General features: G+C 34.8%; 1 protein-coding gene and 1 pseudogene across 1 annotated transcript; both read left to right on the forward strand.

Moving 5' to 3' along the window:
- The first annotated feature begins 113 nt into the window (after nucleotides 1-113).
- LOC120116784 (40S ribosomal protein S5-like) lies at nucleotides 114-1,843 on the forward strand. Its single transcript, XM_039137197.1, has 5 exons — nucleotides 114-203; nucleotides 306-397; nucleotides 957-1,228; nucleotides 1,337-1,540; nucleotides 1,634-1,843. The coding sequence occupies exons 2-5, from the start codon at nucleotides 308-310 to the stop codon at nucleotides 1,686-1,688; spliced, it is 621 nt and encodes a 206-aa protein (XP_038993128.1). The 5' UTR covers nucleotides 114-203; nucleotides 306-307; the 3' UTR covers nucleotides 1,689-1,843.
- Nucleotides 1,844-18,802: 16,959 nt separating this feature from the next.
- LOC120116880 lies at nucleotides 18,803-24,344 on the forward strand (annotated as a pseudogene).
- Nucleotides 24,345-25,086: the final 742 nt, after the last annotated feature.

A 25,086-nucleotide genomic window follows, 5' to 3' on the forward strand; every position in this document is an offset into this window, starting at 1 on the left:
AACTGCCAATTTGGGCTGGATTATAGCAATAAACCAACCAAGAGCCCTAAATCCAACGCCTATTTGATCCGTAAGAAACCCTAGCATCAGTATTTCCTCCATATATAATATAATTGTTATATTAGGGTTCTCCTTTATTGCCACATCGCTCCCACTGAAAGACTCACACTTCGGCTTTCGGTTTCCCACCATCCAAACAAAGGGTATTTTTTTGTTCAAAATCTTTTAGTTTTTATTAACTCTAATTTCCTCTTAAGACTCACTTTAATTCTCTATTTCTTCAAAATCCATTGTTGTTTTGACAGGTATGGAAGCAGCCACCGAGGTACCCAGAGACCCAACTCACCCCACCAACGAAGTCAAGCTTTTTAATCGCTGGTCCTTTGAGGATGTTCAGGTTTTCCCTTCATTCTCTTTTGCCTTCATATGCATAGATCTGTTTTGATTTCTTACGCGAAATGTCTCATTTAATCTTTATGTTATTTTTATCGCCTTTCTACTTTAGTTACTATTATGTATGTCTATCTGCAAAATTCCTTTGACTGGATTTAGTGTAGCACAGTTATTGTTTCGTCATTTTAAAAGGGGGTTGAATTTATGTTTTGAAGTTCTCTGTACATATCTAGCTTCACATTGATTTTGATGAAATGTGAAATGATTGTTTCCTTTAGCTGTTATTTGTCTATAATTTGAGCTTGCTTTTGGTTTGGCTTGGATTGATTTGATAAGATTTGAAGTGTTAGATTTTAATTCAAGTGTCTGTATGAATTGAGTTCCGATTCTTGAGTCAGTGTTTACGGATTATGGTTAACTGATTTGTGTTTGTGATTTATGAATTATTGTTATTGACTATAACTCTTGATTGGAAAGAATTTGGTTCCTCAATTTGCTGTTCCGTTTGATTATTGTAACTATTAGTTGCCATGATCCTTGACCTGAGTGGATATTGATTTTAGGTTACTGATATCTCTTTGAGTGACTACATTGGTGTCCAACCTTCCAAGCATGCAACCTATGTACCACACACTGCTGGGAGGTACTCAGTGAAGCGTTTCCGAAAGGCTCAATGCCCAATTGTTGAGAGGCTTACAAACTCATTGATGATGCACGGCCGGAACAATGGGAAGAAACTTATGGCAACTAGGATTATTAAGCATGCCATGGAAATTATTTATCTCTTGACTGATCAAAACCCAATTCAAGTCATTGTTGATGCTATAATCAACAGGTAGTCTATATGAAGCCATAAGCTTAGTTAATGCTTCCGTTGATTTTAGAATATCTTTATTATACCTAATCTTTAATAAGCTTCGTTACTGATCAATTGATTCAACAGTGGACCTCGTGAAGATGCTACTCGGATCGGTTCTGCTGGTGTTGTCAGGCGTCAGGCTGTTGATATTTCTCCTCTTCGTCGGGTGAATCAGGCCATCTACCTATTGACCACTGGTGCCCGTGAATCTGCATTCAGAAACATTAAAACCATTGCAGAATGTTTGGCTGATGAGCTTATTAATGCTGCAAAGGGTTCTTCTAACAGGTAAAGTAGTTCATGTCTTTTTTGTTTCTCAATTAGTTTGGATCACTGAAAGCTCTGTTGCTGTCGATGTTGATTATATATTGGATTGTGCAGCTATGCCATCAAGAAGAAGGATGAAATCGAGAGAGTTGCAAAGGCCAACCGTTGAGGCATTAGATGATATTATGAAACCTTGTTTGTGGGGAAATTTGGTCATTTTAATCAGTACTTTATAGGTTATATTTTTTGTTTCCTGACCATGCAATTGCAGTAATGTTTTGTTTGCTACTAAGTAGACATGTTAGTTTATGGTTTTAACTTTTATTGGAGTTTATCAGTAGATACTATTAAAATGAATGATTTTTTGCTGATTGTGATTTAATGAAATGCATGCCATATTTAAGTACTGGTTGAAATTATCATGTAGTTTCCCTCCTTTTTTTAAATACAAAGATTGAACACGATTTGTTTTATAGCAAAGCAGCTTACAGATGGGCTTGCACGCTGGTCTGGGAACTGTTTGTGCTGCTTTATCATTGGATTATAATTTGATAATTTAATGTTGCTTTAGAAAATTCTTCTTTTTCTAACTTAACTCCTGTAACAGTGTCAACCAAGGGCTAATTTATTTGCTAAAGCATTTTTAAAATTGCAGTTTGACCCCAACGTTTTATATAATGCAATTCTGATTCTCCCAACTTCTAAGCGTATTAAATTTGCTATACAATATATACAACTTATTTGATAAGATTTTTAATCTTATTTTGTCGTTCTTTAATATTATGTTGCCCTTTAAATTTGTATTTATCACATATGATTACATTTAGTACTTAATGTTATGTAATTTACTAAAAAATACTTTATAACTATTATTTACCACTTAATTTTTCAATTTATCGTATGATATCTAATTTTCTCAAAAGTAATTGATAAAAAGAACCTATACTTTTATTGGTATATGTATAGGGCAACTTTAATTTTGATGTAGTGTGGGGCGTTGTGTTAAGTGCTTGATTGTGTCTTTTCGTGGTGTAGCCTTCATTTATTTCATTTGTTACTGCAGGTTATGGTTAAGTCATCGGTTTATATATATATATTTTAAAAAAACACCGGCTTATGTTAGATGGTGAATATGTAAACGATAGGTAGTTTAAATCTTAGAGTCAATCTTCATTATCCTGTAGCTCAGTTGATAGAGCGTCTGTTTCCTAAGGAGAAAGCCATAGGTTCGACCGCGTTGTAAATTATGTTACAGTTCTTTTATCTTCAGGCGAGTGCTCCATTGAAGGTGATAGTATCTTTGGCAGAATTAGAAGCCAACCCTTTAGTTTGAGTACCTTTTAATCTATAATTATATTTCAATTATCTCATCACATTAAACATTTTCACAAAAATTATTTATTTATGAATCACATACTGATTTTGATGAATTCTAAGGATTAATTATAACACAATCATTATTACTTCATAAACTCTATCCTAAAAAAAAGTACTTTTTACATTAGAAGTAAAATTCTCCTCCCTCTAGAAAGAGGTTGTTAAAAAACAAAATTTACTTATGTAGTAATTAAGTACAACTTTTTGCACTAATTATAAGTTAATCATTGATGCTTAATTTCCCCACAATTTCAGTAAAACCAAAGTTCACATAGTATCTAACCATCTAATTATAAGCAGTTCCACACGGAATCGAAGCTCATTAAAATAAATAAATAAACAAACAAAATCGTTTATGATTGTTAAGTAATGCAGAAACTACAACAATGGTGATAACAGAAATGAACAAGGAATGCATTGTTATTGAACCAGATTACTATACACCTCATTTACACTTGTTATTTATAGCTCACTTATAACAACCTCTAACAACTTAACAAACCTAAAATTGTTTCCTAACAGCTTCCATATGACGGTTAGCCACATCCATCATCATCTCTCAGTTTGCATGCATGATATGCACGAACACTCCAACTCACGTGCATGAGTTACTTTAACATATCTCAACATTTTCTCCACTTTTTTTTTCTCCTCTTCTTTAACAATATAACACTCGTAATTTTCCACGAAACTGCTCAAATGCGAGCTTAGTCAGTGGCTTGGTTAGCCCATATGCTATTTGGAATTCAGCAGGAACATAACTAACCCGAAGTGCACCAGCTACAACCTTCTCACGAATAAAGTGAACATCGAGTTTAACATGCTTGGATCGAGCATGACAAACCAGATTCACACTCAAGGCCACAACACTTGTGTTGTCACACCAAATAACAGGTGCTTCATGCAGGGACAATCCAAGATCACACAACAACGCAGTAAGCCAGGTCACTTCTGCAGCAGACTCAACAACACTCCTATACTCGGCTTCCATTGTTGATCGAGAAACAGTTTTCTGCTTCTTTGAGTTCCACGCAACCAAGCAATCTCCAAGAAAGACACAATAACCAGACATGGATCTGCGATCACTGGCATCACCAGCCCAGTCAGCATCTGAGAATGCTTTGACACATAGCCGAACATCACCTTTTGAGAACATCAACCCATGATCAAGCGAACCTGCCAGGTAATGTAGGATTCATTTGACTGCTGCAAAATGAATCGTTCGCAGAGATTGCATGAACTGAGCTGCTTTATTAATTGCAAATGCGATATCTGGTCGTGTATGGCAGGCATACAAGAGATCACCCATAATACTTCGATATTCTTGAGCGTTTGTCATTAGATCACTAGTCTGATCAGCAACCTTTGCTGCAACCATGGGAGTACAAACATGTGTTGCTTGACTCATGTTAGTTTTCTTCAACATCTCACATATATAAGCACACTGACTTAACAACAAACCAATACCAACCTTCTTAACTTCTATTCCCAGAAAGTAAGACATTTCACCTAGATCTTTAAGCGAGAACCGAGAACTAAGCAAACGAACAACCTAATCAACAGTTGGGATCGAAGTTCATGTGATGATGATATCATCTACATACACGAAAGCATATGTACTGCAATCGTCTTGAATTCGAACAAACAGTGATACATCTGTCTTCGATTCTACAAACCTAGCTCCAAAAAATAAGCTTTAAGCTTGTCATTCCAGTTACGTGGAGCTTGTCAAAGACCGTAAAGGGCATTCTGTAGTTTACACACTAGTGGAGTACCATCTTCAGCACAACTCTTAAATCCAGGTGGCTGTTACATGTACACTACCTCACTCAAGTCACCATTCAAGAACGCATTGTTGACATCAACCTGTCTCAAGGCCCAACCTCTTGCAACAGTCATGGATAAAAGCACATAAACAATTGAAAACTTTACAACTGGACTAAACGTGTTTGTGAAATCGAACCCAGGGACTTGTGTGAATCCTCTTGCCACCAACCGTGCCTTGTACCTGTGCACAGACCCGTCTGGATTTCTTTTAATCTTAAATAGCCACTTACATCTTACCACACTCCTGTCAGCAGGTAGAAGAACAAGACTCCACGTGCCATTTTGAATTAACGATGAGTATTCAGCATGTACCACATCTAACCATGGAGCAGACTGAAGAGTTTCCTTAACAGTTGCTAGTACAACATCATCAAAAAATGTAGTGTACATTTTTTGTCTAAACACCCCACACTTGCTCCTGGTTAACATAAGATGACAATTAGTAACCACAACCCTTGTTATGTCATCAGATGGTGGTTGTACTTCCATGGCAACTTCAGTGACACCAGGCTCCTTAGGTATTGCAGCAGTCTCATTGTCTACACCAAATCGTGCAGAACTGTATTCAGGAGTGTCTATAGATAGGTCAGCGAGCTCTGGCTCTCTAGGCCTGCTCAGCTGCGAACAAACTCTCGATTATTCAACAGGACTATCCTGAGCAAATGGAAAGCACCACTCATCAAATTTCACATGTCGAGACACCACTACTCGTTTATCAAGTGTGAGACATAAAACCCCTTTGTGTTGAGGGATTGTACCCAAGAATATGCATGGCTCAGACTGAAAATTGAGTTTATGATTGTTGAACAGTCTTAGATGATGGAAGCATCGACACCCAAATACCTTAAGTGATCCATAGTCAGGTTTCTTGTTGAACATACATTCGAATGGAGACTTTCCAACTAGTACCTTCGAAGGTAACCTGTTTATTAAGTGAACAACCATAACCACAACATATGACCAGTAGATGATTGACATGGACGCCTGTACAAACAGCACTAGAGCCAGCTCAACCACATGCCGATGTTTTCACTCCACGACACTTTTCTGTAAGATATATATGGACAGGTAACATGGTGGGATATACCACCTTCAGCGAGCACACGAGACAATCAACGATATTCACCGCCCCAGTCACTTTGAACAACCAACACTTTTAATCCAAACTGTGTTGCCACAAGCTGCTGAAACAATTGGAAGGCCTGAGTAGCCTGAGACTTGTCCTTAGCAAATATAGCCACGTGTGTCGAGTACAGACATCAAAAAAACTGACATAATACTTAAAATCGTTTGAAATAACAGGCGATGGCCCCTGATAACCGTCGTTTTGCTATCAAAATAATTCCTGGCTTCTTAATAAATAAAAATGAAAATGTAGTATAGAGAAGCAGGGTCGATCCACAGGGACTGTGGTGTTTTTGATTTAATAAAAATATTTCTTGATTTTAGAAAAAGATAGAATTCCAGATGAAGTTGAAAAGATATATTAAAATAAAATTAAAAAAAAAGAAAAATAATATAATAATAAATATTATTAGTAATAAATATAAAAGAGGGATTTTTTTAAAAGTTGTGGTTAAAATAAAAAATAAGAATTAAATAAAAGAAAAAAATAATTAAATAAAAAAATTAAAGAGATTAAGATAAAGAGAAACTTATTGTGAAAGCAACCTCAGACTTCAACTTCGCCTCAAATTCCTCAGATCATCGAAACAAATTGTTACTTCAAGATTCACGTAAGCTTACAAGAACAATTCTTCGCTGCCAACTTGGATTGTGTCGTTTCAACAACAATTGATTCCGATCTCAATTTCCTCTTAGCAAATAATTTTGCTAAGTGTGTTCTCGGGAAGTTGAATATGCTTTAATAAGCAAATCATTCTTCAAACATTAACCATAACAATATCCGCACCAATGTCGAAATAGTTTTGATTTGAAAAGTAAGCTTCAGAAAACAGAGAGAAAATCCGAAGCGATTTAAGTACCTTACAATTCTCACGTTTGGAATTGAGCCTTTGCTTTAGTCTTTAGCTTGAAAGAAAATTAGCTAAGCATAACCAAAGTCATACTTAGCATAATAGAAAAGTATGCGAAAAATAGAGAGAAAGCTAGAGAGAAAAAGAAGATTTTATTCTCAAATGAGAGAGATATGTTTCTAGGCTCACCTTTAGAGGGTATTTATAGCCTTCAAAATCCTAAAAACAAGCTAAAACATCTTAAATCCTAATTAAAACACTTAAAACTATTTAAACTAAAATACCTAAAAAAAATAATATAATATTCTAAATCCTAATTAAAATGCTAAAACCTATTTAAACTAAAATACAAAGATAAAGATAAAATATAAAAATAATATCCTAAAACTTATTTAAAATACTAAAAAAACTATTTAAACTAAAATACAAAGATAAAATATAATGTTTAAAATATTATCCTAAATTTGAGTTTAATCCAAATCTGAATTCCAGCCAGCTTTGATTCCGAAAATAAAAATTCTGCAGAATTATGTCCTTTTTGTGCAATTTCCATAATATTACGTCATGTACATAAAATGAATTAAAATGAACAAATAAGCCACAAAAAATCAATGATTAAAGAGTAATTTAAAAGTAAAATATTAACTAAATTAAGCACTTAACAAATTCCCGCTCACTTATTCAATGCTTGTCCTCAAGCATTCTTCAATTAACATATCAAAATCATAAGTTGTCATCTTCAATTTCAATTTATTCCGCAAACTTCCAATCGAATTAAGTCCATGACATTTGCCGAATTCAAGTTACAACCAAGCAAAGACATAACCAAGAAAATTTAAAGTAGGCAAGAAATCTCAATTAATTGCCAACTTCAATGAAACATGACTCAATACCTCACAAAGATTCACACATCTCCGCTCAAAGTGTTTGGGGGTAAATGGAACAGCTCAAACCGAAACTAACCAAAATATTACCATAGGCTTGGAATCCAATCAAGTCTCCACCACGAAAAATAAACATAATGCAATAATCAAGGGGTCTTTAAACAAGGTGTAACGGGGCTTAGGTTAGGGTAGGGAAAGGCCGAAAAGAAAGATTTAAAATACCGAAACAAGAGATCAAAATAATTAAGAACAATCCACGAATTAACATGGAGCGCAATGAAGAACAAAACAAGGAAAAAGAATAGATGAAAGACAATTGAAGCAATCGATTTTTTTCCTTCCCTTTTTTTTTTCTGAACAAAGGGTCTTTTTTTTTCTTTTTTTTACTGTTCGATACAATGAACAACTTGTTTTTTTGAAACATTGAATTTTTTTTCTGGAACAACAATGATACAAGATCTCAAGTCTCGGTAAGGGTGAGAAAAGAGAGAAAAAAAGGCTTCGGATTTAATTATGAGGTGTAAAAACAAAGAAAGGGAAATAGGCTCAAATGTGGTTCACTAGTAGATATATAAATAGGTAGGTTTTTGGGAAAAGTGGGTTTATCCTAGTGTCCCTATCACATTAAAACATTACGTTCAACATGTAGTCTCAATATACATTGTGATTACAAGTTCTAGAATATCCTAATTAGTTTGGCACACACAAGTCAAACAATGAGCAAGAAAGAAAATATATGCTCGTTAGGCTCAAATCTCATAAGAAAAGTTTATATGCATTGAGTCAAGTTCATATCTATTGACAAAAGCATGAAATATCAATACTCAACAAAAAATTCACTAGCTATATCAATGACCAATCATGCAAATTAAATTCGATAAAAAACATGGTCATAATCCAAAAGAAAACAAGAGTATAAAGCAAAATTCAAGACTAGCAACCAACGATTACAATATATCAACATCAGAATAACTCAATTTCAAACAATTAAACAAGTCAAGAAAAATTTGACACATGCTTATCCTCCCTCCCTCACTTATTCCGTTTTGTCCCAAAACGTATATCAAATTTTAAAACAAAGAGAGGAAAAAAAAAGAATACTCCCCAATCTAGTGGCGATCACGGCCACGTCGAGACGAGCTGTTGTAGAGTAGATTGTCCGATGATGCACTGTTCTGTTCGAACTTTTCTGCACAGTTCGAACCAAATCTGTTTTTCTGCACTGTTTTTTTTTCGTTAAATATTCGATCGAAATTCAGATTTGTTCAGAACAAATAAAATTAATCAAAATAAAATAAATAGAATGAACTAAAGTTCGCTAAAAAAATAGAAAAAAAATAAAACAAAAATAAAAAAAACAAAAAACAAAAATATAACGAAATGGGTTACCTCCCATCAAGCGCTTTTGTTTAACGTCGTTAGCTCGATGACCTGATTTTTCAAAGCGTGGGTTCCTCTAAATTGATTTCTTCGATTAGACCAACCGGAACATTTTCATAATATGACTTCAATCTTTGAGCATTAACTTTAAATCGTACTCCTGAGTTATCTTTAATTTCAACAGCACCGTGAGGAAATACTTGAGTAACTGTAAACGGTCCAAGCAATTTTGATTTGAGTTTTCCTGCAAAAAGTTTAAATTTGGAGTTAACTAATAAAACCTTTTGACCGAAAAAAAAGTTTTAAAAGAAATTCTACTATCGTGAAATTCTTTTGTTTTTTTTTTAAATATCCGAGCATTATCATAGGCATTTCTTCGGATTTCCTCAAGTTCTTGAATGTGTAATTTCCGAGCTTCACCAATTGCATCCATGTCCATGTTACACTGTTTAACGGCCCAATAAGCCCGGTGTTCTAACTCGACCGGTAAATGGCATGGTTTATCGAAAAAAGCAGGTATGGTGACATCCCAATAGGACCTTTATAAGCAGTTCGATATGCCCAAAGTGCATCGGTTAATTTTAAACTCCAATCCTTTCAGTCCGGTTTAATAATTTTCTCAAGAATTGTTTTAATTTCTCGATTTGATACTTCTGCCTGTCCATTTGTTTATGGATGGTAAGCGGTAACAATTCTTTGAGTTTCTCCAAATTTCATCATTAGCGACTCGATTACTCGGTTGATGAAATGTATTCCTCTGTCGCTTATTATAGCCCGTGGCGTGCCAAACCTGGAAAAATATTTTTCAAACAATTAACTGTAGTTTTAGCATCATTATTCTGAGTGGCTTTAGCTTCCACCCATTTAGAAACATAATCCACAACTAAAATAATATAAGTATTTCCAAATGACGAAGTAAAAGGACCCATATAGTCGATTTCTCAAACATCAAAAATTTCACAAACTTGTATAGAATTAAACAGCATTTCATTCCTACGACTTAAATTACCTGTACGTTGACATCTTTCACAAGTTTTACAAAATAGATAAGAATCCCGAAAGATGTTAGGCCAATAGAAACCACATTCAAGAATTTTATGAGATGTACGTTTTGGCCCAAAATGACCACTGCAAGAGTAAGAATGACAAAATTGTAAAATTGAGTTTACCTCACTTTCGGCAATACATCGTCGAATTACCTGATCCGAGCAGTGCTTCCATAGATAAGGATCGTCCCAAATATAGTATCGGGATTCTCATTTAATTCGATTGATTTCAGCTCTTGTCAAATCTAATGGTAACTTACCTGTGGCCAAATAATTAATCATGTCTGCAAACCATGGAGTTATGCTCTGCGCCACCATCAGTTTTTCTTCAGAAAATTCTTCTCTAAGTGGTGGTTCAGATATGGAAAGAGGAATTCGACTCAAGTGATCTGCTACCAGATTTTCGCATCCCTTTTTGTCTTTAATTTCCAAGTTAAATTCCTGTAAAAGCAGGATCCACTGGATAATACTTAGTACCAAGCAAATAGGATCTAAATTTTTCTAAAGCAAAAATTATAGCAAAAAGTTCTTTTTCCGTTGTCGAATAATTTTTTTGAGCCGAGTCCAAAGTTTGGGATGCGTAGGCTATGTCATGTGGCTCTTTCCCTATTTTTTGGCAGAGAACGACTCTAACGCTAGTGTCTCATGCATCACACATAAGTTCAAAAGGATGATTCCAATCTGGCGGCTGAACAATTGGAGCTGAAATAAGCTTTTCCTTTAATGAATCGAAAGACTCTTTGCATTTTGAATTAAAGTCAAAGTCTTGATCCTTTTGAAGTAGATTGCATAAAGGTTGTGCTATCTTCAAAAAGTCCTTAATAAATCTGCGGTAAAATCCTGCATGGCCAAGAAAAAAACGAATTTCCCTCACAGTTGTGGGGTAAGGAAGTGAGCGTATAACATCTGTTTTAGCTTTATCAATCGCAATCCCTTTTGAGGAAACAATATGGCCTAAAATTAACCCTTTATCAACCATAAAATGACATTTTTTATAATTCAAAACAAGGTTATATTCTAAGCATCTTATAAGCATATTAGTTAAATTATCAAGACATTCATTAAAAGAGTTACCATAAATCGTGAAGTCATCCATAAAGACTTCGATGCCCTTCTCCACATAGTCGGAAAATATACTTAGCATGCATCTTTGGAAGGTGGCTGGTGCGTTACAAAGACCAAAGGGCATTCGTCTATATACAAATGTACCAAAGGGACAAGTAAAAGTCGTTTTTTCTTGATCCTCTGGCGCCACTGGGATTTGGAAAAAACCTGAAAAACCATCAAGACAATAATAATGAGTTTTCCCTGCTCATCTTTCAATCATTTGATCTATAAAAGGAAGAGGAAAATGATCTTTTCGAGTAAGAGAGTTTAACTTCCTATAATCAATACAAACTCGCCATCCATTTTGAACTCTTGTTGGCACTAACTCCCCTTCTTGATTTTCGACCACTGTGACTCCCGTTTTCTTGGGAACCACATGAATCGGACTTACCCAATTACTATCCATAATTGGATAGATTACATCAGCGTCAAGGAGTTTATGAATTTCTTTCTTTACTACTTCCATCATCAGTGGATTTAATCGACGTTGTCCTTCACGTGATGGCTTTGCTCTTTCTTCAACTTTGATCTTATGCATGTAAGTCAAGGGACTTTATCTTTTAATGTCGGCAATGGTCCATCCTATGGCTTCTTTGTGAGAGTGCAATATCGCTACCAAAGCTTCCTCTTCTCCTTTGGATAATTTACTTGAGATGATCACTGGTAAAGTTTTATTTTCTCCCAAAAAGACATATTTAAAATGCTCCGGTAATTGCTTCAATTCTACCTCAGGTGCCTGCAAAACAGAAGGTAAAATTTTAGTTTTAGAGGAAGATAAAGATAAATCATAATTGATTGAATTAATATTTTCAAACTCCATTTCTTCATCTTCGTGGAAAAGTTCAGGATCCTTAAAAAGATCATAAGAAAAATTAGATTCAATATATTCATCAATTAAAGGATCTATAATATCAACAAAATTAATTCTTTCAACATGATCAGGGCATTTCATTGCTTTGTAAACATCAAATTCAACGATTTCACCATCAAATTCCATTGTTAGTATACCACTTCTAACATCGATCTTTGTATGTGCTGTGCTTAGGAAGAGTCGGCCTAAGAGTACCTCGGAATAAGAATCCGACCTATCATGTTCCATGTCAATGACATAGAAATCTGCAGGAAAGAATAATACATCGACCTTTACCAAGACGTTTTCCATTACTCTCACTGGATAGATCACAGATCGATCAACCAACTATATGGTTATTCATGTTTCCTTCAAAGTCTCGTTAGTAATCATTTTATATATAAAAAATGACATAACATTAATTGAAGCTTCTAAGTCACACATTGCACGTTTAATTTTGAAATTACCTATTTTTTAAGGTATAACGAACATACCTTGATCCTTCATCTTTGGTGGGAGTTTTCGTTGAAAAATTGCAGAAACATGTTCTCCAAAATTTACTTTTTTGTGTCCCATTAATTTCCTCTTTGTAATGCAAAGTTCTTTTAAAAATCGAGCATACCTTGGTACTTATCGAATTACTTCAAGAAGAGGTTTATTGACTTGAACATTTTGGAAAACCTCTAAGATCTCCATTTCTTCAGCTCTTTTATCACGCTTTATCAACCTTGATGGGAAGGGTGGTGGCGTTATTTCATAAGAAGAAAGATAAGGATGTGAGTCAGACATACATTGTATTTATAGAGGTGGCGTTTCCTCTTGTTCTTCCTGATGTGCGTCTTCCTGATGTGCGCCTTTTTCTGCTGGAACTTCGGGTGAGATAACTTTTCCACTTCTGAGTGTGATGGCACTAACATTCTCTCTCGGATTTAACTCCGTTTGAGAAGGTAGTTTTCATTGTGATTATAATTTTCCCATAGTTTGAGCTAGTCGGCTTACTTGATTATCTAACTCTTGAAGATGTGTTTCGGTTCGGTTTTGGAATTTTTCTCGGGATGCAATGAACTTTTCTTGTGAAATTGCTAAATTTCCTATGAGTTCCTCCAATGATGAGTTTTGCGTTTGTTGTTGAGGAGGAGGCATTTGTTGATAAGTTGGTCTCTGATTTGCCGCATAACTGAAGTTTGGGTGGTCTCGCCATCCTAGATTGTAAGTATTGCTGTATGGGTTGTATTGTCTTTGTGGAGGACCTGGAAAGTTCCCTACTGCATTGATTTTTGCATTGCCTCTTTCTTGTATCAGCGGGCAGCAATCTGTTGGATGATCTAGCTTTGTGCATATCCCACATGCTCTTGTTGCTCTAGATTTTCCTACAACAAGTGAATTAACTACTTCAGTTAATTTATCTAACTTATTTTCAAGGGAAAATATACTTATCTCGTGAACCCGTTGGCTGGGTTCACTTGAAAACTGTTGAGAGTTGGCTGCCATGGTTGAAATCAATTCCCGTGCTGTTGTTGGGGTCATGTTAACTAATGCTCCTCCACTGGCGGCATCCACCATTTTCATCTCCATTGGTAAAAGACCTTCATAAAAGTATTGAAGTAACGTTTGCTCACTTAATTCGTGTTGCAGACAACGTGCGCAAAGCTTTTTAAATCGCTCCCAATAGTCATAAAGACTTTCTTTGCTCTTTTGCTGAATGAAAAGAATGCTCCTTCGCAGCTCACTTGCTTTAGCCGCTGGAAAGAACCTGTCAAGAAAAATTCGATTCATGTCAGCCCATGAATTAACTGAATTTGGAGGTAAATAAAATAACCAATCTTTAGCCAAGTCAGATAAAGAGAAAGGGAAAGCTCTCAATTTAATTTGATCCTCGGTAACTCCCTATGGTTTCATGCTAGTGCAAACCATGTGGAATTCCAACAAGTGTTTGTACGGATCTTCAGTGGGAAAGCCGTGGAAAGTGGGAAGAAGATGAATGAGTCATGTCTTTAATTGAAATGGAGTCCCGCCACTAGGAAAATTAATGCATAATGACGTCTGAGTGACAGGAGCTGTGGCTAACTCTCGGATCGTTTGTTATTCTTCTGCCATCGGGATGTTGTATGCGTCTGCTTCAGAGTCTGTCTCTGGAATTGATTCTGCTAATGAACTTTGCTCTTGTTCTTCTTATCTTTTTCTCTTTTCTCGAAGCGTTTGTGCGTGGATTCTTTGTGCTCGTGCTTCGATCTCTGGATCTAGATCTACTAATTCACCTGGGTTACTTCTGGTCATAAATAAAAAACTTGAAAAATAAATCAGTATTTGCCGTTAGTCTCCGATAACGGCGCTAATTTGATAACCGTCGTTTTGCTATCAAAATAATTCATGGCTTCTTAATAAATAAAAATAAAAATATAGTATAGAAAAGCAGGGTCGATCCACAGGGACTGTGGTGTTTCTGATTTAATAAAACTCTTTCTTGATTTTAGAAAAAGATAGAATTCCAGATAAAGTTGAAAAGATATATTAAAATAAAATTAATAAAAAAAGAAAAATAATATAATAATAAATATTAATAGTAATAAATATAAAAGGGGGATTTTTTTAAAAGTTGCGGTTAAAATAAAAAATAAGAATTAAATAAAAAATAAGAATTAAATAAACAAATTAAAGAGATTAAGATAAAGAGAAACTTATTGTGAAAGCAGCCTTAGACTTCAGCTTCGCCTCAAATTCCTCGGATCATAGAAACAAATTTTTACTTCAAGATTCACGTAAGCTTACAAGAACAATTCTTCGCTGCTAACTCGGATTGTGTCATTTCAACAACTAATTCCGATCTCAGTTTCCTCTTAGCAAATAATTTTGCTAAGTGTGTTCTCGGGAAGTTGAATATGCTTCAATAAGTAAATCCTTCTTCAAACATTAACCATAACAATATCCGAACCAATGTTGAAATAGTTTTGATTTGAAAAATAAGCTTCAGAAAACAGAGAGAAAATCTGAAGCGATTTAAGTACCTTATAATTCTCACGTTTGGAATTGATCCTTCGCTTTAGTCTTCGACTTGAAAGAAAATTAGCTAAGCATAACCAAAGTCATACTTAGCATAATAGAAAAGTATGCGAAAAATAGAGAAAAAGCTAGAGAGAAAAAGAAGATTTTATTCTCAAATGAGAGATATGTTTCTAGGCTCACCCTTAGAGGGTATTTATAGCCTTCAAAATCCTAAAAACAAGCTAAAACATCTTAAATCCTAATTAAAACACTTAAAACTATTTAAACTAAAATACCTAAAAAATAATATAATATTCTAAATCCTAATTAAAATACTAAAACCTATTTAAACTAAAATACAAAGATAAAGATAAAATATAAAAATAATATCCTAAAACTTAATTAAAATACTAAAAACCTATTTAAACTAAAATACAAAAATATAATATAATGTTTAAAATATTATCCTAAATTTGAGTTTAATCCAAATCCGAATTCCAGCCAGCTTTGATTATGAAAATAAAAATTCTGTAGAATTGTGTCCTTTTTGTGCAATTTCCATAATCTTACGTCCTGTATAGAAAATGAATTAAAATGAACAAATAAGCCACAAAAATCAATGATTAAAGAGTAATTTAAAAGTAAAATATTAACTAAATTAAGCACTTATCAACCCCCATAGATTAGTAAACACAAGTTGGAAGGGAGATTCATACAGAGAAGTTGAATCCGAGAAGGGAAGTTTATGACTCTTTCCCATGTGACAAGCAATACAAATTTCATTATTTTTTGTTCAAAGTTTACATCAAGTGACTTGCATATTTTCTCGAGGGTGCCATGAGTAGAGTGCCCAAGACGCTTATGCCACATATCATATAAACGATTTGAAGAAAAAACATTATTAGCTACAAAACAAGCACTTTTATTATGACTGTCATCGATTTGAAACAGGTATTAACCATCCTTCTCATATCCCTGCAACAGTACCTCACCAGTGACTTCATCACGAACATATCAGCGTGATGCATGGAATTCGAAATAAACCTCATTGTCCCTAGCAAGCTTCGAGACCGAGAGAATATTTTTAGTTACCTTAGGTACATGAATAAAGTCATTTAACATTAAAGCTCGAGAAGAATAACACAAAACTGATTTACCAATGGCTTGAATTAGAAGTAAACCACCATTACCAACCACTAATTTACCTGGTCCTAGGAATTATTTTTGACTAAGAACCTTGGCCGAATCAGCGGTTACATGATGTGTGGCCCCATAGTCCAATACCCAGTGATTCCTCGTGCCAGTAGCAATATGAATTTGCGACTGTGACGAGTAGCAGACATGTGCTTCAGCCTTAGCTTTTGTACAACATACACACTCATCCACATCAAGAGGAGATGGGTCCAAGCTAGAGCAGTTTACAGATTCCAAACCACCACTACTTACAGCACGCTCAGCCGATCGGCTAGTAAAGGACTGATCGAACCTGTACCAACAATCAACAATGAGATGTCCATTTTTTCCACACAACTGGCATTGAACACGTGGTCGACTATGACCCCGACCTCCAGCACTAGTTCTAGACCTCCCAGAAGATCGATCATGAAACGTATGATTAGCATTCTTCGAACTGGGACCAAATTGAGCAAAGTGAGCACTCATCGGGAGAAATTCTTCTTGGGAGTCAAATCCAGCAAGCTGCGTTTCTGCATCAATCAACATTGAGTAGATCTTATCAAGGGACAAGACATCTTTCATGGTGGTTATGAACGCAATATACGATTGGTACTCTCGGGGAAGACCTTTTAGAATGCTTGCAACGTGTTCGGCTTGAGGAATTGTATTGTCACACGAATCTAATGCATCACACACTTCTTTTATGCGAGTAAGATACGTACACATGCTATCACTACCTTTCTTGAGTGATTGAAGTTTGTAGTGAAGGCTGATGACAGCCGTTGTGGACCGATTTACAAAGAATTGCAGCACCTTGCTCCAGACCTCCGATACCGTTTCCGCTCTAACAAACTGGGACAGAAAATGAGGGCTGATCGTGGATAGTAACCAAGAAGCTAGTGCACTGTCTTGTGCAACAAACTCCTCATGCAGTTCATTTGCCATCGTATCACCATTCTCATCCTCGATTGTTGCAGGAGGAGGACACGCCACTCCGGTTAACAACCGTTCCAGCCGATGACTGCGAACAGTCAACAAGATTTGTTGTTTCCATAGCAGGAAATTAGCTTCATCAAGAATGATGTTAACCCTCTTATTGGTGAAGGTTTTTCCAGCATAAACCTCCATGATTGAGAGTTTAGCACAGCACGCAAGGGAATCTCAGGAACGTCCGGTGAATGATACCATGTTAAGCAATGCAGAAACTACAACAATGGTGATAACAAAAATGAACAAGGAATGCATTGTTATTGAACCAGATTACTATACACCTAATTTAAACTTGTTATTTATAGCTCATTTATAACAACTTAACAAACCTAAAATTGTTTCCTAACAGCTTCCATATGATGGTTATCCACACCCATCATCATCTTTCAACTTGCATGCATGATATGCATGAACACTTCAACTCACGTACATGAGTTACTTTAACATATCTCAACAATGGTCTACACGAAAAGCAAGAACCCTTAGGGGTCGTTTGGTTCACGGCATATGAGATTATCGGGGGAATGAAATTCTCATTCCCCGTTTGGTTGGTCAGTAATCCTATTCCCGATAATCTTTTATTTCCAACAGTGGATTTTTTTGGATATATTACTGAGAATGTGATTAACCCCCTTCCCTTATGTATTGTTGGATTACCGGTGTTTTGGACTAAAACGACCTTAATTTTTTCCCAAAACTATCATTCTTTTGTCATTGAATAATAAAAATTCTACGAAGGTTAAATTACAAATTTATCCTTAAACTATTTTAGATTTACAAAAAAGTCTATAATTAAAATTTTATATGAAGTTCAGGGGTTAAAATAAAATTTTACCCTTTCATTAAACCTATTTATCTTTTCAATTTTGTAAAAAAATTATATAAATTTATGAATTTAAATTTTTTAAAGAAAATATATAAATTAATTATAGTAATGTTATAGTATAATTCAACTTGTTAAAAATCAAATATATAATAAAGATAATTTGATAAAATATACATTCTAATAATATTTTATTATTTTAATCAAACATAATTGCAATGATTACCGGTTTTCGCTTGGGAAACAATATTTTTTATATTGGGCTTGGTGTCAGGCGATTGATTTTCTTTAAGAGAAAGTTTGAAAAAATTAGAAATAAGAATATATTGTATGTATTCAAGTAGGAAATTCAATAGAGTAGATATTGTGAATATTATTTTTTGTAATTATTGGGGATAGAAGTTCACTGAATTTTGTATGTATGTGTTTGATTCGAATTCTGATTATATTTTGTAGCATTTTGTTATTTCGATAATAAAAATCTAATTTATCAACAAAAAAAAATAGTTTGACTCTTCTTCTCTAGTGGTTTATTTTCCCCGGAAAATTTACTTCCTTTTCCCAGCTCGCTCCATCTCAGCTTCCACTGTTAGTTTCATTTATTTATTTTTCTCTCCCTTCTTCCTGATTTTCATTTCTCTCTGTTTCATCAAAAAATATCTTCTTCGATTAGATTTTCTGGAGAATTTTTAGCCTTTGAATGTTAACTGAAAATTATCGCATTATTTATATCTTCTTAGTAATTTTTATAAGGATTCCTGGAAAATTTATGCTTCAAAGGAACTTTTTAGTTGCATATCTTTCATTAATTTTTTTTTCAGCTACTTTTCTTTGTTATTGGTTTATCCAGGAGAAATTTATGTAGCTGGTGAGTGGAGTAGAAAAGGGAGGAGAAATATTCATTGGAGGATCCGAGATTCAAGAGAGAACTTCAATAAGTTCTTATACTTTCTTTAGATTCTTTATTCGGTAATTAATTGTCAGTAAATATTTAGTTTGCTTGAGTTTGAATCCATATATAAATATATGGAGTCAGAAGTTTATTCACCGTCAGTTCCAAGTGATCCGGTGAAATGTTGTGATTGTGATTGTGCTACCTGTTCTTTGGTCGGTGAACATTTGAGTACTTGGTTTCGGTCCGTGAAACGAAAATACGATGAGTTTGAGACAACGAACAGGTTTTATGTTCCGGGCTTGGATCTTAACTTCAATGTCAAAGTCCAAGTCGAGAATGAGTGTGCGGCTTTACGGGAGATGGTTAGCAGCCAACAGGCCACTATACATGATTTGAATAGAGAATTGGAGGAAGAGAGAAATGCCTCATCATCGGCTGCTACTGAGGCCATGTCAATGATATTGAAGTTGCAGAGAGATAAGGCGGAGATCCAAATGGAGGCTAGGCAATTCAAGACTTATGCTGAGGAGAAAATGGTGCATGATCAGCAGGAGATAATGTTATTGGAGGATTTGTTGTATAAGAGAGAGCAGACTATTCAAGCTCTTACATGTGAAGCTGAGGCTTACAATCATAGGATGTTGAGTTATGGGCTTACAGAGGAAGAGGTCGATGGTGAGCGGGATTGGCAGATTCAAAACATGGCTGAGAACTTTGATGGCTCAGTTGATCTTCCATATGATTATCCACCTCCAAAGTGCAATCTGAAGGAGAATCCTGCTGCTGATGTTGAAGATATTGCGAAATATGCAGTTGGTGAGGCCCCCCTAGAACATTTATGAAATCTGGAACAAAGGATCTGCCAATTGGAGAGGAATCTGAGCAGCAGTCAGCTGAGTCAACAGGATGGATGTTTCCCTGGAACAAAGAATGTTTCAGAGAAGGTAATAGTTGGTCACTCTCCTAGGCGACCAAGTCATTCAAGGGGGTTTTCAGGTGATAGTTCAAACTTGTTCATGCCTAAAGAGATCAATTCGGAGTTTACTGGTGATTCTCCCAGGTTTAATTCCAGCTTCAAGAAGATGGAGTTCGTTTCAAAAATGGACATGATTTCCAGCTCAAGAAGAATGGATAATGCTTCAGAAGTTGGAGATGATATAAGTGACAGAGTTTATACGGTTGATTCAATCCATACTGGGGTGCCAAATGAGGGACCCTCCGAGCCTAAACCTGGAGTTGGAGATCATGATGATTATGGATACTCTCCAAGGGATACACTTGATCTGCCTGATGTTTGCGATCCCGATGTCAAGAAGCTTAACGCAAGGCTTCAGGCCCTTGAGGCTGATAGGGAATCAATGAGACAAGCAATAATATCGATGTGAACTGAAAAAGCACAATTGGTATTATTAAAAGAAATAGCTCAACATTTGTGCAAGGAAATGTGACCTGAAAGACAAGTGAGTTTAAGGAAGCCATCTATACTTGAAAACCTTCCATTCATGTCATTCTTAAAGGTAATATTTGTTTGAACAAAAAGTTCTTTTTTGTATGTATTCTACACCATCTTGCTCTATTATTGACCTTCTCATTCTGTTATATTTTGGATTATTCAACATCGCGATGTCTTATTCTTGAAACTTTACAATTTACTTTGGCTTTTTTACTAAGTCTCTCCATAGTTAGGGATGGCAATGGGTCGGGTTTTTGGGTCACCCGACCCGAATCCGACCCGAGAAGAAAGGGTCCTCCACTCGTGACCGACCCGACCCGAAATAATTAAGGTTTCACTCGACCCAACCTGAATATATGACTTAGAAACCCGACTCGACCCGACCCGAAATAATAAAAAAAAATATTTTTATTCAATAAAAACAGTGACTTAATTGGAAAAAATTATATATAGAGGGGTATTATTGTAATTATCCCTAAATATATAAGGTAAAATTATATATATATTTTTCGGGTCGGGTCGGGTCGAATTTTTTTCACCCTACACCCGACCCGAACAGTGCATTTAAAAAAATCCTACCCGAACCCGAAATTTTTAAAAAAATTCCGACCCGATCGAGTCGGTTCGGGTTGAGTTGCCATCCCTATCCATAGTAGTTGTTCCTTTATTTGTAGTGTTCTATACGATTGTTGAAATAGCTGTAATATATTATCCCAAAGGTATTTTTCAAGATGTATTGAATCTTTCCAAAATTAATTGACATTAAAACTGCCTACCTATAAGGTAGGTTGTAATATCCTCAATATCGGGTTTGTAACCAAAGTGTGAAATTTTAAAAATTCAATGACCAGATTAGATAAATTGAAAAGTGAAGGAATTAATTGAAAGATATTGGTCTAGGATGAATTAATAAATGAAGGAAGAGTAAAAGGGTAAAAGGGTCATTGAACAATGGGTAATAATTAAATAATTAAATAATTATGGTGGGTATTTTATAAACCCACGTGAATCATAATTGGGGAAACATAGTTCCAGATATTTCTCATCTTCATCTTCATCTTCTTCTCTTCTCCAACGTGAAGCAACCAAGCCAAGGTAAGTTAGATTTCTTTTGGTTAATCCTTAAAATTTAAGTATGGTTTTGGTTAAGGAAGCCTTAGGAAACATGATGATGAAAAGGGTTATAGAAACTCAAATATTTGTAAGTTATGAAGGATTAAAGATAAGAAGTGGATGAGTGAAATTTTGAATAAGAGGGTTTAAATGAATTTGGAGGTTGAATTTGACTTGTCATCTATGAGAATAAGAAGTTATAAGCGTTAGAATTAAGTTTGGATAACATGGAAAATTTGGTATGATTCTTAGCTTTAAGAATTTGGATGAAATATGGGAGATTATAAAGTGTTAGAATGATAGAAATTAGTTAAAGTTGTTATAGATGGGTTTAATAGCATAATAAGGGTTGTATACAAGAAAATTTGGGTGAAGTGTAGATGAATTTTCGGGTGAAAAAACCTGTTTTGAGCAGAGTGTATCGGTACCCTATGTATGTGTACCAATACCCTCTTGAACGAAAAATAACAGAATGCAATAAGGGTACCGATACCTCAAGAGGTTTATCGATACCCCCTAAAGGAAAAATTGAATATTGATTCATTAAATTTGTTTAAGTTAATTGCATCAAAGTATAAGGTTTAGGCTTCTGATAATCATCTTGAAAATTATATTTCTATAGATACAGAGCTTAAACGAGTTCCAGAACATTTGACAAGTAAGATTGATCGAGGGAAAGGGAAGGAAATATAGGTGAGTGCATATGCATAGCATGGTTATCTTAGCCTATTAAACTCTAGACTTGTGATAAGTCTAGTTCCAATATCATTGGTACATGATTACATTTCATATTATGATACATGACATAAATTCATATTATATGCATTATGTGAAAATGATCTAAGTGAATATGTATGAAAATGATCTAAGTTTATATGTTAGAAGTTACATGTCTACGCGATATAAACTATGTGAATTGTAAAAGCCCATGTTATGTAGATGAGAACTATAAGTATAGTTGGCATGCCAATAGTAAAGGGTCTACGCGGTCCTTCGGGATAATTCTACGTGGTCCTTCGGGACATATATGTATTCTTTGGAACATGTATGAGGTCTTTTGAGACACCTACTTGATCCTTGGTATATGTATATGATTCTTAAGGAATTTCTATGTGGTCCTTATGGACAAATCTTATATGGAACTACGGTGTATTTCTACGCGGTCCTTCGGGACAAATTCTACGTGGCACTTCGGTGCAAATTTATACGAGCTGTGGTGACAGTATAGTGCACAACCTCACAGTACTCACATACCTCAGGTTCTCATTATTATATCATGGGCCAGTGAACTTATTATATGAATCCATGATGGTTAATTTGTTGAGATTACATGTAAGATATATGGTTATGTAACTTGTATGGATTAAATATGTAATTTTTTCACACATCATCTCATGATGGCATTATCATTATATTTCATTGTCTTTATTATTATGCCTCAGTAAGTCGATGACTTAGCGTGTGAGTGTTTCACACGTAGGATCTGAGAAGATAGACAAGCAAAGTTAGACAGCTGGGACAACATTACTTCTACAACTACCAAATCAGAAAAAACTTAAATAGTATGTATTATTATGTGATAAATAGTTTGACATGTAAACAAAGTCGTTAAATTAAGTATGTGTGCTCTGATCGGGTTTTGGAATGTTTTAAACGTATTTATGTAAAATGTATAGTAATGGAAGTTTAAATTTTATGAGTTTTATATAAGTGGACGAAATTACTGTAGCAAGGGTATCGGTACACTGTAGCAGGGTATCGATACCCCTGTAGCATTCTGGAAAATTTTAGCATTCGGTACTGTTCACGAGTATATTACTGTTTACGATACTGTTCATTACTGTTCACAATACTGTTTATACCATATATTACTGTTCATAAAAACGTATTTTTCCTTAAATTTGTTATAACGAACATAATTCAACGATATATTATCATATTTTCTTGATATAAGTTCAAACGTTTTGTTATTTTGTAAGAATATTGTTTTAAAAAGTCAATGTGATATCTCGGACTCGTATCCGGGTTGGGGTGTTACATAGGCTATGCAGAAAAGAGTTACATGATTAATTACTTTGCTACATGAAGAATATCTGGTTGAATATCATCTGCAGGTCATTTCTTGCACCTCATCTTTCATCTTTTGTTGAATCAAAAGCCTGCCCCTTCTTTTTGCTACTTGTATATGTATCCTATACACACAATTGGAGTTGAATGGAGTAAGCTTTCATGAACAAGTTTGCTTCGTTTACTAATTTAATGGTATCAATTTTGTTCCACTTGTTTTCTTGAATTCTCGCCTGGAACCCTCTCATCTGAGTGTTGCTCCTAACATTGTTGGAAGCATCATCAATACAGCTGTTCTATGTTTCTCAATCTGAACATCATATTTCCACTTAAAATTGATCTTCTTTTGATTTTATTTTCTTTCAGTGGGTTTTGTCCTTTATTTTCTGGAGGCGGAAAACTCGTCGAAGCAAGTAAGTAGGATACCTGTTGTATAAATGGTTACTGCTGGACTTACCTATGTTTTAAAACTAGCATTTTTTTGTCTCAGTTAAATTTATCTAAAGGCTAGCATTATTAGGTTAAAAGTAACAAATTTGTTATTCCATTGTGCGGCTTTTTGCAGCATTTTAGAACTTGGCCATTAAACAATAGAGATGCAAGTGTAGGGAGAGACATGCACTCAGATACATAATTTTGTATATTCTCATATAAATTGGTTTATTGTATTCTATATTAGAAATTGATATTGAAGTTTATCAGCATATAATATCCTAGAGAAATGTTTGTTACAGAGTTCGGTTAATTTTTGCTCACATTACTCTCTGATTATATAGGTACCTGTATGGATTGTCACCAAACAATGTTGGGCTGCTAATGCTTCTGGACAAGGGTCGTCGACTGAGGCAGTGGAGATGTCTTTCGAGTACACAAGTGTGAAAGTAATGGGGTTTGCTGAGTGGGTATATTGTTCAAAGTGCTTTCGTTTTACATTTTTTTTGTTCTCTCACGATTGAATACATTTTGCTGTCTGATCAGCAAAACATGAATGCTGTGAGCACACTCGCTCATATGGTTTGTCGGATTTCAGTTTAAGGTATGATTCTATCGCCGATTTCCTGTATATTTCAGATTTTTGTTTCAAGTATGCTGTGTTTATGTCTTTCTAATTTGAGCAATGTTTAGTTCGTTGGAGTTTATTTTTGTATCTCCTTATTTTTTCAAGGAACATTTCTCATTTTTATTATTAATCTGAGTTGTCTATTTTTATTCATCCAACAATTTAAAAAAAATACATTTTCATTATGAATTTGAGTCGTCTATTTTTACCCATTCAACAATTTAAAAAAAATATAAAAGTAAAACGTTTTACATGAGGGGAACAGATCTTATATCATATGTATATATACCAAGGGAAGAGGAATGTATTTAAACTATTTTTAGTAGTTGCATCATCATATAATTTGCGGTTAAACTAAAGCATTGTTCGTGGTCTCTTTTCCTTTCACAATCCCAGTTTTTCATCACATTTCCCCATCTCAATCGATGTTTGTCACCCTAATTCAATATTCTCATTTGTCTTTCTTACGATGCCGTGAAGTGAAATTCTTAAAATAAATCATTGCTCTAAATTCATCAAGTAACCATTGATATGAAAAACTGGATCCTATTTTGTACCCAT

Source organism: Hibiscus syriacus, unplaced genomic scaffold, assembly GCF_006381635.1.
Source record: "Hibiscus syriacus cultivar Baekdansim isolate YM2019G1 unplaced genomic scaffold, ASM638163v2 tig00110303_pilon, whole genome shotgun sequence".
In the NCBI taxonomy this organism is placed as follows: Eukaryota; Viridiplantae; Streptophyta; class Magnoliopsida; order Malvales; family Malvaceae; genus Hibiscus; species Hibiscus syriacus.

Bases quoted from the DNA above. Each gene is read 5' to 3' on its own strand.
- LOC120116784 (XM_039137197.1), top strand. From the start codon at position 308: ATGGAAGCAGCCACCGAGGTACCCAGAGACCCAACTCACCCCACCAAC. The intron at 398-956 runs GTTTTCCCTTCA...TATTGATTTTAG, and splicing joins GGTCCTTTGAGGATGTTCAG to GTTACTGATATCTCTTTGAG. The intron at 1,541-1,633 runs GTAAAGTAGTTC...TGGATTGTGCAG, and splicing joins GCAAAGGGTTCTTCTAACAG to CTATGCCATCAAGAAGAAGG.